This window comes from Halichoerus grypus, chromosome 5 (genome assembly GCF_964656455.1).
Source record: "Halichoerus grypus chromosome 5, mHalGry1.hap1.1, whole genome shotgun sequence".
NCBI lineage: Eukaryota > Metazoa > Chordata > Mammalia > Carnivora > Phocidae > Halichoerus > Halichoerus grypus.
This window is the reverse complement of record NC_135716.1, coordinates 175238787-175256673: the sequence shown is the minus strand read 5'-3', so window position 1 is coordinate 175256673 and position 17887 is coordinate 175238787. Positions and strand designations below refer to the sequence as shown.

Genomic DNA, 17887 nt, shown 5'->3' with positions numbered 1-17887 from the left:
AGGGGCTTCCTGCACCTGGAGGGACGGGCTGGCGGGACTATGGCCCAGGGCGCAGTGATCCATGTGACCCCGGGGCAGTCCATCTATGCCGTGTGTGTGCTGGGCACCGAGACTCCGCTGGATGTCTATGGGTGAGCAGGGACATTCTGGGGGCGGGGGACAGGCCCACTGATGACACAGGACGTGTGGTTGGCTCTGGCTTCGGGCTGCAGCCTCTGTAGCCGTTGCCCGGGGAGAAGCTGGAGGGGTTAGACCTGAGCGGTCCTGGGATGAGCCTGGACTCAAGGCGAGGGTTCCCCAGGGCCTCACCACAGATGAATTATCACAGGGCAGACAGGACCCTCTCCTTTCAGCATTGAGGCAATGGAGCTCAGAGAGGGTGTGTGACTTGCCCGAGGTCACACAGCAGGTGTGCCCTGGAAGGAAGGCTAGGCCCTGGACTTCATGACCCACACCTGGTTGCTGATGCAGTTTGTTACCTCCCCACCTCTCAGCCAAGCCTCCCTCCACGGGTGCGTAATAACCCACGTGTGATGGGACAGGCTCTGGCGTGGGAGAGGCTGACGCGGGAAACCTATCCCTGCTGTTGGCCATCTGGGGGGCCTTGGCCAACTGAGCCTCAGGTCCCTCATCTGTGAAATGGGGTAATACCCGCTCCATAGGGTGGTTGGAGGGATTAAACGTGAAAGACCATGGAAGTGTGTAATTACTTAGCACATAGCTGGACATATTGCTGGTGGTTATTCATCCATCCGTCCATCCATCCACCCAACAAATACCAACTGAACACCTACTATGTGCCGAGCCTGCACTAGGCTCTTGTTACACAAAATGGTCTAGCGACGCTCGGCAAGTGTGCATGGTTAGTGTCGTTGTCATCAGTAATAGTGACCCCCGGCTTCCTTCCTCCCAGGCTGGACATCTGTGGTCCTAGTATGGTGCCCACATGAGTGTCTGGGACATTTCTTTCAAAGTGTCACTGGCTGTCGGAGCCTGGGCCATGGTAGAGTAGCAGTAAAAGTCTGGGGTGGGGGGCCGTCTGGAGCTGTGGAAGGGAGGCAGGAGACAGAGAGGTCGAGGGATAAAGGAAAGAGACAGGCCGATGTCATCTGAAGCCACCTGACTCTTCTGAGAGTGAGCTCCTCCTTCAGTGAGACATTCCACGCGCCGCCCACTTCCCACGACAACGGCTGACATTTCCACCCCACTGCCTACACATAACTCATTCATCAGCCTTATGAGGCAGGCAGCGCTCTTCTTCCCATTTTACAGAAGGGATAGCTGAGGCTCTGCGAGGTCCAGTAAGCCCCAGAAGCCATCACGGCTCATAGGTGAGGGAGCCAGGATTCAAACGCAGGCAGCCTGGCTCTGGGACCCCGCCCCCGTGCTTCCTACCTGCTCTTAACGGCCCCCTGGCCCGCACCGTCATCCCACCTCCCATGCAGCCACCAGCCTGACTGTGGCCTGAATTCTCTTGCGGAAACACGGATGGGGTTGGCACCATCTCCTCCGCAGCGCTACTCCCCTGACCTCCTCCCAGCACATGCGTGTTCCACACCCCTGCCCCAGCCATGCCCTCTGCCACCGGGCTCAGAGCCCCCAGGGGTACAAAGGGCCATAGAGACAGGAGCAGACCCAGGGGGGTGGGCACCACGTCCAGAGCTGCCCTTACAAACGCTGCTTGTGATTTTCATCCTGCATTTGGAAAGTTCTTTTCCTGTAATGGGAAGCACATTGATTATATTCAGACAGAATCCCACTGACTTGAGATGAATATTGAAACCCGTCGAGGGCTTTCTGTGATGCTTGTGGCTGGAGTCAGGGAGGTATCACGACCCCGGCTACTGTGTGCCAGGTCCTCCTGTGATTTCTCATGAACATCATGCCCATTTTAGAGATGAGTAAACTGAGGTTTCAGGGTCATGCAAATTCAAGGTGACAAAGCCAGGAAATTCAAACCCAGGACTGTCTGACCCCAAACTCACTTGCTTCCCTAGCACCCATGGCCTCTTGAGTGCTGTGGCGCTGGCCTCGCTGGGCACTGCTGCCCGGTTGGTGGAGCTCACACAGCTTCCAGAGGGCTCGGAAGGCCTGGAATGGGTGTGGGGGTCCGGAAGTTGCCAACCACGGAAGACGGCGGGCGTTCTGATGCTGCAGTCAGGGGGTTTGTCCTCTTCCTCCAGTGTCTCCTTCTCAGCAGATGGCCACTCAGTGTGACAGCAGGGAGCATGGGCAAGTCTCTGAGCCTCAGTTTACCCATCTGTAAAATGGGAACATTAACATGCACGCTGCTGGGGTGTGGTGAGGCTTAAACCACACATGGCCAGCTGAGTGTCCGCAGAGCAGTCCCCCTTCCCGTAAGGATTGTGTGAGCCACTGAATGTGAGAGTTGCAGACGCCAGGTGCTATCCAGCCTGGGACCGTTGGGAAGGAAATGCTGAATTCAGGAGTTGGAGGGATGTGGTCACTCGTCCGGGGCTCAAGCTCTCAGTGCTGCCTCTGCAGAAATTACAGGAAGATCAGCTCCGGATTGTCTTATAACAGCACGCATGGCTGCTCCCCCCATTCACAGTGAAAACCCCCTTCTGTTTATGAAAGTCCCTTGTTTAGGGACCTGAGAGGGTCTGGAAAACAGCCAAAGGAAAGAACACACATTCCAGGTCCAATCCCAGTGGCGCCACTTCCCAGCTGGGCCTCACTGCTCTGAGCCTCAGTTTCCCCCTCTGGCGGAGAGGGTGGTTATCAAGCCCTGGCAGGTGGCAGACCCGCCGGTCTGCACCCTTCTCCCCGCCCCTGGTGAGGAAGCCATGTGGGACCGAGCGAGCCGAGTGAACAGGCCACGGGCCAGGCGCTGTGGCTGCCCCCACCTTGGTCCCCAGTCTCAGTCTTCCCATTGTTGATTGGGCCCCTTCTTCATTTTCCTGCTGTACCAAACACACAGCGTGTCCCTCTCTTGTCCCCTCCTCCTGCCATGGCACCTGGCCGGCTGGGGAGGCCTGGCTTCTCACCTCGGCTTTGCGGGCATGAACTTGAACAGCTGTGCACAGACTTTGGCGGAGAAACAAGGGCGTTTCCTACATTTCGGTCTGTCCAGGTCGGTGTGTAACCCGCAGAAAGGCCCCTGGTTCCAGTGCGGCGCCCCTCAGCCAGGAACTCTTGTCGGGCACAGGCTGAGTGCCCCGTCACTACTGAGCGGCCCCCAAACCTCACAACAACCTAGGAAGCGAGGAAACCTCATTTCCATGAGACCAGGCTTCCCTCATGACCCAAGTCATGTAGCCTGTCCGGAGTGGCCCAAGCTGGTCCACCACTCTCCAGCCCTCGGAGACGGCCTGCTGCACCCCCCCGTCTCCCGTCCCCCGGGCTGGCCTGGGACTTCCCGTGGGGCACCCCTGCTGGCCTGCAGGCGAGTGTCTGAGCACAGGCTGCTCCGGGGGCTGGAGCCAGAGGCCCGAGCCGTGGTTGGTATACCTGGCTGGCTGGTATAGACAGATAGGCCCCTGCGCTGGGCTGTGCGGTGCAGTGGGAGGGGTAGTTCAAGGACTCTGTCCACACTGACCCTGGCTATCTCCCCAATCCAGAGAGTCAGCGCACCAAGGCCCAGGTCGGTGTCCCCCTAGGGAATGACAACCCAGCCATCCTGCTCCTGGCCCCCGTTGTGGGCGGACCAGGCTGGGAGCACGTGGTAAAGCTAGTGCCTACACCGAGGGGTGGGGATAGGCAGGGACACCCATTAGTGGAGTTCGGTAGATGTGGACTGGTGTCCTTGTCAAGGAAGACTTGGGGGAGCCCGCAATGGGACCCCAGATCCTCCGGCTGAGGAAATCACCCTCCTCCTAGCCAGGAGCCCCTGGGACCTCAGAGCTTGCCCCCACCCCCACCACCCGTTCCCCCAGCTCAAGGTCTGGCACACAGTGTGGCCACGCACACCTGGGGCAGGTGTAGGGGTGCCGTGAGGGGCTCAGTGTGCCTGCAGTGTGGGGAGAATGTAGGGGCGGGGCCGGTGTATGAAGCGCGCTGGCACCACCCCGACCGACCCTTCTCTGACAGAGCAGAGAAGTGCAATGCCTAAAGCTGAGCTTGGGGAGGTGTCTTCAGCCCTCTGCCTCAGTTCCCTCACCTGTGAAATGGAGAGAAGCTCAGCACCTACCTGGCACGTTAGTGGTGAAAACTGAATGAGCTGATGTATGGAAAGAATGCATACGGGGCCTGGAGCAGTGTGAATGCTCTATAAATGCTCGCCGTTCCTGAAGGCTAAGAACTTGAGCTTGACTTTGTGTGGATGGCGTGAGGGCCTGAGCTGGGGGTGGGGGTGGGGTGGGGGTGGGTGTCGGCACCACATGAAAGGAAATTGGGAACAGAGACTAGGAGAGTGTTGGTTTCATCTACTTCTTGGTTCTTCAAAAATGACTTAAAAAATTTGTCTCCTGAAAAAAAATAATCAAAATGTCCATCAATGATTGTCCCTAAGTGGTAAGATTCCATTCTTTTCTAGGCAATTTTTCTTTCCTTCCTTCCTTCCTTCCTTCCTTCCCTCCCTCCCCTCCATTTCTCCTTCCCTCCCTCCCCTCCTTCCCTCCTTCACTCCCTCCCTCCTTCCCTCCTTCCCTCCTTCCCTCCCTCCTTCCCTCCTTCCTTCCTCCCTATCTGCCTCTTTCCTCCTGTCTTCCTTGTTAGTCCTATATTAGCTATCGATCACTGTGGGACAAATTGCCCCCAAACCCGGCGGCTTGAAACAGTAGTGGTTATTATCTTACCGTTTCTGTGGGGCAGGACTCCTGTGTGGCTTAGCTGGGTCCTCTGCCTTGGGTCTCAGTGGCCGTGGTCAAGATGCCAGCGCAGCTATAGTCATGTTGAGGCTTGGCTGAGGCAGGCTCTGCTTCCAAGCTTACCCATGTCATTGTCGGCAGCTTACTCCATCAAGGTGAGGAAGCTAAGGAGAGGGGAGAGAGAGAGAGAGAGAGAGGGAGGGAGAGAGAGAGAGGGAGAGAAAGAGAGAGAGAGAGAGAAGACGTCTTTTGTAACCTTATCACAGAATGGACAGCTCATTCCTTTAGCCATTTCCCATTGGCTAGAAGGCCGTCACAAGGCCCTTCCCACCTTCCCGAGGAGGGATTTACACGAGGGCATGAGCACCAGAGGTGGGGATTGTTGGGGGCCATCTTTGAAGTCTGCCTATCACTGACTTTTCCAGTGTTTTCCTAATTCTCTGTAAGGAATACATGTAGCTTTTGATACAGAGATTAAGAACTTTATGGCAAAAATAAAAATAGAAAACACAATCATAACACTCGTGCCTTTGCGACCTTGGGGAGCAAGCTCTGCCTCTCCAGGGAGCCTCCGTTGTGGTTTGAATCTGCTACAAAGCCCTAGTCCCCCCACGATTTGTGGGTCACTCACTGTTGCAGAAAGGACTGCTCTGAATGTTCCCGGACATGTCTCCTGGCGGACACGTGCCAGGGATACTCTGGGGTGTCTGCCTTGTGGTGGATTGCTGGGTTTGGGGCGGGCCGATGTCTGACCTCGTAAGAGAACACCAAGTTGTTTTACAGAGTGGTAAACTTCACACTCCCATGAGCAGTGTTAGAGCTGTCTTTGAATTGTATTGTCCACAGTGTTATTTTTCACCAATCCAGCCGGTGTATGCCCCTGTTCCACTATAGCCTGGATATTTTCATTTCCTTACTTATGAGTGAGATGGAGTGCCTCTTCACATGTTTATTATCCTTTTCTGTTGCAAGCTCTCTGAATGTCTGTTCATATCTTTGGCTATTTTTTTCTATTGAGTTATCTTTTTCATATTGATTAACTCAAGTTCTTTATATATTCTAGGTGCTAAGCCTTTTTGGTTTTATGTCGTGAATATCTTCTCTGTAGATTATGCTAAGTCTTTTCACTTTATAGTGTCGTTTAAGGAACAGAAGTTATTTATTCTCATCTAGTTGAACTTACAATTTTTCTTTAATGTTTATTGGTATTATGTCTTGCTTAAATAAAGGCATAAAGATGCCTGTGTCATATTCTTTTAAAAGATGCAAACACCTATTTATGATAAAACTCTCAGTAAACTTAGAGGGGAATTTCCTCAACCTGATAAAGTCTATCAACAAAAAACCTACAGCTAGCATTGACCTAATGGTGAGAAACTTGCAGCTTTGCCACTAAAATCAGGAGAAAGGCAAAGATGTCCTCACTCACCACTGCTTTTCAACATCATACTAAAATTCCTAGCAAATGCAATGAGACTAGAAAGGGAAATAAGAGAGATATCAATTGGAAAGAAAGAAAGAAACCTGTCTTCATTTGCAGGTGACAAGATCATCTATGTAGAAAGTCCAAATGAATTAACAACAACAACAACAACAAACCCTTCTAAAACTAACAAGCAATTATGTCAAGGCTATAGAATACAGTGTTAATGTAGAAAAGTCCATCATTTTCCTACATACCAGCAACAAACAAGTGGAGTTTGAAATTTAAAAACACAGTACCATTTACATTTGCACTCCCCCAAATTAAATTTATACTTAGGTATAAATCTAATAAAATATGTATAATATCTATATGAGGAAACCACAAGACTCTGATGAAAGAAAACAAAGAAGTAAATAATTGGAGAGATATTCCATGTTCATGGATAAGAAGATTCAACATTGTCAAGATGTCAGTTCTTCCCAGCTTGATCTAGAGATTCAATGCAATCCCATTTTGTGGATATTGACGAACTGATTCTAAAGTTTATAAGGAGAGGTAAAAAACTCAGAATAGCTAACACAGTATTGAAGGAGAAGAATAAAGTTGGAAAGCTGAAACTATATTATAAAGACTTATTATAAAGCTATAATCAAGACAGTGTGGTATTGGCAAAGGAATAGAGAAATAAATAAATGGAACAGAACAGAGAACCCAGAAATGGATCCACATAAATATAATCAACTGACCTTTGACAAAAAGCAAAGGGAATACTATGGAAAAAAAAGTAGTTTTTTCAACAAATGGTGCTGGAACAACTGGACATCTACATCCAAAAAGGGAATCTAGACATAGGCCCTACATCCTTCACAAAAATTAACTCAGAATAGGTCATAGACCTAAATATGAAATAGAAAACTATAAAATTCTCAGAAGGTAATATAGGAGAAACCCTAGATGACCTTGGCAATGACTTTTTAGATAAAATACGAAAGGCATAATCCAGGGGTGCCTGGGTGGCTCAGTCATTAAGCATCTGCCTTTGGCTCAGGTCATGATCTCAGGGTCCTGGGATCGAGCCCTGCATCAGGCTCCCTGCTCTGCGGGAAGCCTGCTTCTCCCTCTCCCACTCCCCCTGCTTGTGTTCCTGCTGTCACTGTGTCTCTCTCTGTCATACAAATAAAATATTTTTTAAAAAGGCATAATCCAGAAAAGAAAAGAAAGAATTGATAAGTTGGACTTTATTAAAATTTAAAAGTTCTGCTCTAAAAAGGACTGTGAAGTGAATACAAAAAGACAAACCACAGACTAGGAGAAAATATTTACAAAAGATATATCTGATAAAAGATTGTTATCCAAAACATACAAAGAACAACAATAACAAACAACCTAGTTGAAAAATGGGCTAAAAATCTTAACAGACACCTCACCAAAGAAGATACACAGATGGCAGGTAGGCCTCCACATGATATGTCATCCGGCAATGCAAATTAAAACAACCATGAGATGCCACTTCACAACTATTAGAATGGCCAAAATCCAGAACATTGAGAGCACCAAATGCTGGAGAGGATGTGGAAGAACAGGAACTCTCATTTCATCGCTGGTGATAATGCAAAAATGGTACAGGCACTTTGGAAGACAGTTTGGTGGTTTCCTACAAAACTAAACATACTCTTACCATATGGTTCAGCATTCCTACTCCTTGGTATTTACCCAAAGAGGTTGAAAACTTATGTCCACACAAAATTTGCCCACCGATGTTTATAGCATCTTTGTTCATAATTGCCAAAACTTGGAAGCAACCAAGAAGTCTTTCAGTACGTGAATGGATAAAGAAACTGTGGTCCATCCAGACAATGGAATATTATTCAGTGCTAAAAAGAAATGAGCTATCAAGCCATGAAAAGACATGGAGGAAACTCAAAATGCATATTACTAAGAAAGAAGCTGATTTGAAAAGGCTACATACTATATGATCCTGACTGTATGACATTCTGGAAAAGACAAAACTACGGCAACAGTAAAAGATCAGTGGTTGCCAGAGGTTGGGGGAAGGAGGGATAAATAGGCAGAGCACAGAGGATTTTTTTTTTTTATAATTTTTTTTATTATGTTATGTTAGTCACCATACAGTACATCATTTGTTTTTGATGTAGTGTTCCGTGATTCATTGTTTGTGTATAACACCCAGTGCTCCATGCAATACGTGCCCTCCTTAATACCCATCCCCTCACCCCTCCTCCCCTCTAAAACCCTCAGTTTGATTCCCAGAGTCTATAGTCTCTCATGGTTCATCTCCCCCTCTGATTTCCCCCCTCCTTCATTTTTCCCTTCCTTCTCCTAATATTCTCCATGCTATTCCTTATGTTCCCCATAAATAAGTGAAACCATATGATAATTGTCTTTCTCTGTTTGACTTATTTCACTTAGCATAATCTCCTCCAGTTCCATCCATGTTGATGCAAATGTTGGGTATTCATCCTTTCTGATGGCTGAGTAATATTCCACTGCATATATGGACCACATCTTCTTTATCCATTCATCTGTTGAAGGGCATCTCGGCTCTTTCCACAGTTTGGCTATTGCGGACATTGCTGCTATGAACATTGGGGTGCATATGGTCCTTCTTTTCACTACATCTGTGTCTTTGGGGCAAATACCCAGTAGTGCAATTGCTGGGTCATAGGGTAGCTCTATTTTTAAATTTTTGAGGAATCTCCACACTGTTTTCCAAAGTGGCTGTACCAATTTGCATTCCCACCAACAGTGTAAGAGGGTTCCCCTTTCTCCACAACCTCTCCAACATTTGTCGTTTCTTGCCTTGTCAATTTTTGCCATTCTAACTGGTGTAAGGTGGTATCTCAATGTGGTTTTGATTTGAATTTCCCTGATGGCTAATGATGTTGAACATCTTTAAATGTGTCGGTTAGCCATTTGTATGTCTTCTTTGGAGAAGTGTCTGTTCATGTCGTCTGCCCATTTTTTTGATGTGATTATTTGTTTTTTGGGTGTTGAGTTTGAGAAGTTCTTTATAGATCTTGGATACCAGCCCTTTATCTGTAGTGTCATTTGCAAATATTTTCTCCCATTCTGTGGGTTGTCTCTTTGTTTTGTTGACTGTTTCCTTTGCTGTGTCAAGCTTTTTATCTTGATGAAGTCCCAAAAGTTCATTTTCGCTTTTGTTTCCCTTGGCTTTGGAGATGTGTTTTGAAAGAAGTTGCTGTGGCCAATGTCAAAAAGGTTACTGCCTATGTTCTCCTCTAGGATTTTGAAGGATACTTTATCCAGCAAGGCTGTCATTCAGAATGGATAGAGAGACAAGGAGCTTCCAAGACCAGCAGAAACTGAAAGAATGTGTGACCACCAAGCTGGTCCTGCAAGAAATATTAAGGGGTGGGCGTTCTATAAAAGGAGAAAGACCCCAAGAGTGATATAGATCAGAAATTTACAGAGACAATCTATAGAAACAAGGACTTCACAGGCAACATGATGACAATAAAATCCTATCTTTCAATAATCACTCTCAATGTGAATGGCCTAAATGCTCCCATGAAACGGCACAGGGTTGCAGATTGGATAAAAAGACAGGACCCATCCATATGCTGTCTACAAGAGACTCATTTTGAACCTACAGATACATCCAGACTGAAAGTGAAAGGATGGAGAACTATTTTTCATGTGAACAGACCTCAAAAGAAAGCTGGGATAGCAATTCTCATATCAGACAAATTAGATTTTAAGCTAAAGACTGTAGGTAGAGATACAGAGTGACACTATATCATTCTTAAAGGGTCTATCCAACAAGAGGATCTAACAATTGTAAATATCTATGCCCCCAACATGGGAGCAGCCAACTACATATGCCAACTGTTAACCAAAATAAAGAGACATATTGATAATAATACACTAATAGTAGGAGACCTCAACACTCCACTCTCAGCAATAGACAGATCATCTAAGCAGAAAATCAACAAAGAAACAAGAGCTTTGAATGACACACTGGACCAGATGGACCTCATAGATATATACAGAACATTCCACCCTAAAACAACAGAATACTCATTCTTCTCGAACGCACATGGAACTTTCTCCAGAATAGACCACATACTGGGTCACAAATCAGGTCTCAACCGATACCAAAAGATTGAGATTATTCCCTGCATATTCTCAGACCATAATGCTTTGAAAGTGGAACTCAATCACAAGCACAGAGAATTTTTAGGGCAATGACACTACTCTGTATGATACCATAATGGTGGATACATGTCGTTATGCATACATTTGTTTAAATTCATAGAATGTACAACACCAAGAGTGAAATGTAAACTGTGGAGTTTGGGTGATTATGATGTATTGATGTAAGCCTATCAATTTTAATGAATGTACCACTCCAGTGGCTGATGCTGATAATGGGGGAGGCGGTGCATGGGGGTGGGGGGCAGGAGATGTATGGGAAATCTTTGTACCTTCCTCTCAATTTTGCTGTGAACCTAAAATTTCTCTAAAAAGTAAAATCTATTTAAAAAAAAATTCAAATTTTTGCCTTTCATTTTTAAGTCTTAAATCCACCTGGAGCTTGTTTTTGTATATGGTATGAGGATGGGATCAATTTAATTATTTATCCAATCTAACTATTTTCCATATGAGCAAGCAATTGTCCTGGCACCATTTGTTACATAATCTTCCCTTTGCCCGGTTATCTACAAGATCACTTCTGTCACAGGTCAAGGAGAATCTCTCTTAAGTTACATCTGTCATTTGTCCCTGCCTGAGCCATTATAGCACCATCCATGGCTTCCTGGTAACTCATACCTGGTAGAGCAAGTCCCTTAACTTTTCCTTAAAGAGTACTTTAACTGTCTTAGTCCCTTGGTTTTCCATGTCAATCTTGGAATCAACTTGTCAAGTTCCATGATATGCTCTGGAATTCCATTGAATATATCAATTCATTTGGAGGGAATTCATACATTAATGATAATAAGCCTTCCTCACCATGTTTGTGGTATTTCTATTAATTTGGGTCTTCTCTAATGCTTTCAATAGATTTGGTTTTCTCCATAAAATCCTTACATATCTTTTGTTAGATTTATCCTAGGTACTTTACAGTGTTTTTTCCTAATGTAAATTATATCTGCTTGTAAAAATTATTTTTCTAACTATTTACTGCTGGTGTACAGAAATGCAACTGGTTTTTGCCTTTCCACCTTACTACCTACCCTATTGAATTCTTAGTATTTCTTTTAAATTTAAGGTTTAAAATTTTGGGGGGCAGTTTGCAGATAATCATGCTATGGGGTTTTTGTTACCTTTTATCAACTATCTACAAAATAATCTGCTTTTCCTGTAGTGATTTTTTTTTTCATTTTTTTATTTTTGTTCCCTTGATCAGTCTTGCCAGAGGTTTACCAGTTGTATTAGTCTGTTTTGGCTTTGTTGATTTACTTGTTTTATATTTCACAGATTTCTACCATCTTTATTTTTTTTATTTTGGGAGATTACATTCTATTTGGTTTTTCTGTTTTTCCTTATATACTTATTTTTTAGCTTTTCTCTTCTTTTTAAAGATCGAGGCATTTAAGGCACAAAGCAACATCTTTAACTCCCCCAAAAGTTTTGAAATGTAGTATTTTAACTATTGCTCAGTCTTAAGTATTATTATTTAATTTCCATTAATTGTCCGTTGACTTGTAAGTTATCTAGAAGTCTGGTTTTAAAATTTCCAAATGTATGGGGCTTAAAAATGGACTTTATGTTAGTGACTCCTAACTTAGTTACATTCTGATCAAAGACTGTGCTACCTACACTGTATGTGACCTATCCTTTAATATTTGTTGTGACTTGCTTTGAAGACTAACTATGTGATCAATGTTTTTTTACTGATCCATGTGCACTTTGCTTGGGAAAATGTATATTCACTAGTTGTGGAGCAAGGAATTCTACATATGTGTACCAAATCAAGCTTGTTAATTGTGTCACTAATTTTTTGTCTGCTTAATCTATTGTTTATTGAGAAAGAAGACTTGAAGTCTTCAACTATGATGATAGGTTTGTCAAATTCTCCCTATAGTTCTATCAGTTTTGCCTTATACATATACTGGGGCTATGTTATTAGGTGCCTACAAGTTTAGAATATCTTCTGGGTGAATTGAACCTTAAATTATTAGGTTGTGATCCTCTCTATTGCTAATAGTGTGTTTTTCATCTAAAAATTAATTTTGTCTGATATTAATATACCCACCCCAGCCCTCTTTTGGTCAGTATTGGTTTAGTGTATGTTTTTCCTTTCCTGTAAATTTCATCTTTTCTGGATCTTTATATATTTTTTTTAAGATTTTATTTATTTATTTTAGAGAGAGAGAATGAGAGACAGAGAGCACGAGAGGGAAGAGGGTCAGAGGGAGAAGCAGACCCCCTGCTGAGCAGGGAGCCTGATGTGGGACTCGATCCTGGGACTCCAGGATCACGACCTGAGCTGAAGGCAGTCGCTTAACCAACTGAGCCACCCAGGAGCCCCTGGATCTTTATATTTTAGGTGTGCCTCTTATAAATATCATATAGATGAGTTTTGTTTCTTTATCTGAGTCAAAATTCTCTTTTAACTAGTAGCATTGATACATTGACATTTATTTTGATTATACATATATTTGGACTTGTTTTTACCTTTTGGGTATTTTTATTTGTACAATTTTTTCTTGGGGCACCTAGGTGGCTCAGTCAGTTAAGCATCTGTCTTCGGCTCAGGTCATGATCTTGGGGTCCTGGGATCAAGCACCGCGTTGGGCTCCCTGCTTAGCAGGGAGTCTGCTTCTCCTTCTCCCTCTACCCACTCCCATCACTCGTGCTCTCTCACTCTCTCAAATAAATAAAATCTTTTTAAAAATATACAATTTTGTGGGGTACACAATTCTAAGTTAACAGTTATTTTTTTCAAAATACTTTGAAGATGTTATTCAACTGTCTTCTGGATTTCATTGTTGCTATTGGGAAACCTGCTTTCAATCTAATAGTAATTCCTTCATAGGTGATCTGACTCTTCTTTCTGGATACCTTTAATATCTCCTTTTTGTTTTTGGTGTTCCTCAATTTAACCTCCATGGTGTATATGTGTGTGTGCATGCACACACAGAGAAGGGAGTCCTTGGAGATCTCCCTTACGTCTCATGATCTTAGCAGTTCTCTAAAAAGTATATTTTAATCACAATCTAGTTGTTTTGTAAGAGGAAGGTCCTTCGGAGTAGTGGTATGTTATATTCCAGAAGCAGAAGTCTGTGTGATTGTTTATATATGCACAATCCTCTGTGTGCACATCCCCCTGCAATTCTCCTAGTCAAAGTGTAAACCCTTCAGGTCAGGAGATTTTAATTTTTGTTTCTCACTATCTCCCGACAACCTCTCAGTACTTACTCCCATGGTCAGGGTCGACTGGCTGCCCTGTGGGGTTTACACTTGTTGGGGGAAAGGGAAGAATGCTGGGAGAGCAGTGGTGGGCCAGGCCTCCCTCACGGTGCACTCTGTCCTCCCCACTGTCTCTTCCACAGCTCTGCCCCCACGGGCTACACATCCTTCAGCATCAATGCCTCCCCAGGAGTGGTTGTGGATGTTGCCCATAGCCCTACAGTCAAGAAGAATCCCACAGGTTCCTCCAAGTGGTCCCTGGACCCTAGCCTGGAGGTGAGCCTGAGGATGAAAGCTGTGAGCAGTAGCACAGGTGACCAGAAGGTGAGTGTGGCAGCCATGGGGTGGGATGTGTGGGAGGAGGTCAGCAGATGGCAGCAGGTCAGCTGCTCAGTCCATCCTGCACTGATCCCCAGCCCTAGCGGAGTTTCCTTCTCTCTGGATACTATAGAGACTGTTCCAGCCATAGGTATCCTCACAGACAATACAGAGATGCCAGAGGTTTAGGAAAGCCGGGTTTTTACTAAACTCATCCATTCAGCAAATGTTTAGTATTCACCTCCTACATGCCAGGCAGTGCCAGGCACTGGAGATACAGAATGGAACAAGACAGGTGAGGTTGCAGCCTGCATGGGGCTTACAACCTATGGGTAAAATACAGGTAAGCCATTATGAGTGGTGGCGAGTGCTATGAGGCCACAGCCAGGCAGCCCTGGGAAGCTCTGGTCCATGCCCTTTCCCTGTGGCTGCTGGACAAATGACCAGAAACTACTGGCTTAAATCAACAGAAATGTATTCTCTCAGGAGGACAGAAGTCCAAAATCAGCAGCACTCCTTCTGGAGGCTCTGGGGAGAACCAGTTCTTTGCCTCCTTCAGCTTCCTAGACTAGCGACTGTGTCACTCCAATCTCTGCCTCCGTGGTCTCGTTGCCCCTCCTCAGGCTGTCAAATCTCCCTCTGCCTCACTCTTATAAGGACACAAGTCACTGGATTTAAGGCCTCCCTGGATAATCCATAATGATCTCATCTCAAGACCCATAACTACATCTGCAAAGACCTTTTTTTCAAATAAGGTCACATTCACAGGTTTCAGGCATTCAGATATGAACATATATTTTTGGGGACCACCACTCAACCCATTACATCCCCTCCAACTGTAGATAAGCTCAACAGGAGCTTCTGGGGTTCCCCACAGAGATCTGAACCAATGAGCACTCGTTTCCAGTAGGACAGGCCATTCAGTCTTCCCCTTGGGACAGAGACTTCTTGCTTACTATAGGAGCATAGAGCTTGGCCATCAAAGTAGGTTGGTGAGGGTACAATCAGGGAAAACTTCCTGGAAGAAGTGGCAAGCTGAAGGATGGTAGGAATGACCCACCTAAGAGAGGGAAAGTGGAGTGGGAACTCTACATGGGGTATGTGGCCTGTGTGCACAGTCCAGATGAGGAGGTGGTCAGGCATGTGTTGGGGAAACTGAGGAAGATATGTATGGCAAGGAGAGAAGGTGAAGAAGGAAGTGGAGGAGAGAGGGAACCAGTATTAGAGTTTGGCATCAGGGACCTCATTTTCTGAAGGCAACAGGAAGCCAGTAAAAACCTGTCATCCAGGGAATAACAAGTCTGCATTTGTCATAGAAAGACCCCACTGGCTGCAGTGTCCTGAATAGACTGGATCTAGGCAGTCGCCTAGAGGCTGATGCCATGTTCTAGATATGAGGTGATGGTGGCTGTGACATTTCCCTGGGTCCCCACTATCTACAGGACAGACTCAGACACCTCAGTCCATCCCCTCAGCAGTGTCTCTTCTTCTGGTGGCAGCTCTTTGGTTTTGCATTGGGGAACTCCCCTCTTCCATTTTGCTTAAAAGTGTCCATCCTGATGCTCTGCCTTCCTCTGGCCAGGGTGGGCCGGTCAGATCCACTCTTCCTGGATTTTGAACCCTGGGCAGTGGGGGGTTGGTGTTTCTTGACCTCGACCTGCCCTGAAGAGACCAGCTCCCATCCAAAGCTCCCACTTCCCAGATCCTCAGAGGGCTCGGGCTCCAGCCTTTCCAAGGTCTGGTTCTTCAAGTCCTCTCCACCCCTTCTGCTTGCCAGAGCCAGTTTCTGTGGCTTACAGCCAGTGCCCTCCCTCTGATGCCCCCTCCACCACGTCTCCAGCTGCGGAGCTCCTACTCCTCCCTCAAAGTGTATCTCCCTGATACCACCCAGGCTGGCTCAGCCCTTCCATTTCTCGGCTCCCACAGAACCCTTGTCTAAGTATCATAGGCATTTGAGTACTTTGCTCCCTCCCCCATGCCCACCAGTTGGGGTGCTTTTATAGGCTGGCCCCACTTCTTGTTCATCCTTGTCTCCTCAGCATCTCACCCTGAACTGGCACAGAGCAGCAGTCCAGATAGTATTTGTTGAATGACTAAGAGAAGACCTTCGTGGTTTCCTCTGTCCTTTAGGTTCAGATTTCATATTATGGACCCAAGACCAACCCCGTGCAAGCCCTGCTCTATGTCACCGGTGTTGGTAAGTGATGACCAGGACCTTGGGATGCCACTGCCCCTCTCCACACACACAACACACCCTTGCAAGGTGTCTCTCTCCAGGAGAAACTACACTCTGGAGCTCACTTTAGACTGAGCAGAGAAAAGGACAATTTCTAGCTAGTCATACATCTGGTGGTTCATAAATATTCCCTCCCCAGTCAGTGAACCATAAAGTAATTCAACTGGGGAGAGACAGAGGGCATTTACAGGGAGTTCAATTACATCTTAATATTTTCTCGACATACGAAGTGGTACGTGGATTTTCCACATATGAGTCTCTAAACCTTTTTGACACTTCAAATATTTATATTTAAAAGAAAAGTAGATGATGACACTGTCTTATACAATAATATATAGACTGATGTTCCCGAAATGCCATGACTTACATCCCATCTTCACTGTTTTGCCATATCAATGATCTGTCTAGACTCATATTTATTTAACATTCTTCTTTAAATAAAGTAATTTTCTAACTTGACCTCATATTGAACAGTAATATTATATGATTATCATTACCATTTAAATGGATTAAATATCAGAACAGCGTGTGGAAACTTCAGGTTCCATTTCATTAATGAATTTCATTCGTTAATACACATGTATTTCATTAGTGCAAATTTACATAATGGGAATAATATAGCACTGATTCTATACCAGACACTTCACTAAGACTTTACATTTAAACCTTACAACAAATCCCATGAAATTGGTACGGTTATATCCCATTTTACAGATAAGGAAACTGAGGCACAAGAAGTAGACAGATTTGCCTAAGTTCATGCAGCTGGTTAGTGAAGGAGCCGGGAATCCAGAGCACTAAACTCCATGCTGCTCTGGCACGACGTGTGTCTAAAAGGTCATCCAGGTCGGTCTCCCACTGTGAGCTCACAAGGTCACTACCTATGATGTGGGCACACGGATCTGTGTCACTGGAAAGACTGTGATCACGTGTTCTGATGAGGGTGGGAAGGATTTAGAAACAGACATATGCTTTCTCAGCCTTGACATCTGGGTAGAGTAGACAAATCACTGCCATGATTTGTCCCCACTGCAGCCATAATGCATATTAGGAAGAGCCAGCTGGGGTAGGAGTAACCACGGTGTCCCCCACCCCAAGGTCACTGGAGTTGGGGCCAGAGGCCTTTAGAGCCTGGCTAGGTGTCCTGGCAGGAGTTTTGCTTAAGTTTTGCTTAAGCATCCCATTGGGGTGGCCAGGAAATCTTTCTGAACCCCTGAAGGCCAGACGTATAGAGACTGGTTGGCATCACAGCTATGTCAAGGCCCCCCAACCCCCTGCAAAGGAGAATGGGTGTAGTCAGAGGCTCCAGCTCTGGCTGAGTTGCAGTCCAACATCTTCTTTGGGGACACGGGGGGGGGGTGTCTTTGAATTTGTGTCTCCTCGGAAGGCGGGGGAGAGAAGCCATGGGGCAGACAGTCTCCTGGGGACCACACTGAGTGCCTTGACCTTGTACCTTCACCAACCCTCTCCTCTTACTCGGTGGGATTGCAGAAATCTCCTTGAGCATGGACATCGCCCGCACCGGCAAAGTGAAGCCCGCTGGAGCCAAGAAGGGCCAGGTGCGCTCAAGCCTCTTGACGCTCCAGGAGCTCTCTACCTCTGCTGGGTTCTCCTCTGGCGCCCCCTGGTAGTCATGGCACGAACGGCCGCCCGTCCCTCCAGGACGAACAAGGCAAAGGAGAAAACTAAAATCACCCTTACCGTTTGGATTTGTAGATTTCCCATCTCTTTTGCAAAACTAGA

At 46.0% G+C, this 17887-nt stretch overlaps 1 protein-coding gene across 1 annotated transcript in view; it reads left to right on the top strand.

Annotated features, from left to right (window-relative positions):
- The window catches only part of PADI4 (peptidyl arginine deiminase 4), a 36783-nt gene continuing 18896 nt past the window's right edge, over positions 1 to 17887 (top strand). Inside the window, exons 1-4 of the mRNA XM_036066973.2 lie at positions 1 to 131; positions 13734 to 13914; positions 16039 to 16105; positions 17636 to 17703. Of these exons, the coding sequence (XP_035922866.1) occupies positions 40 to 131; positions 13734 to 13914; positions 16039 to 16105; positions 17636 to 17703 (408 nt within the window). The 5' untranslated portion in view covers positions 1 to 39. The remainder of the gene's footprint in view (positions 132 to 13733; positions 13915 to 16038; positions 16106 to 17635; positions 17704 to 17887) is intronic.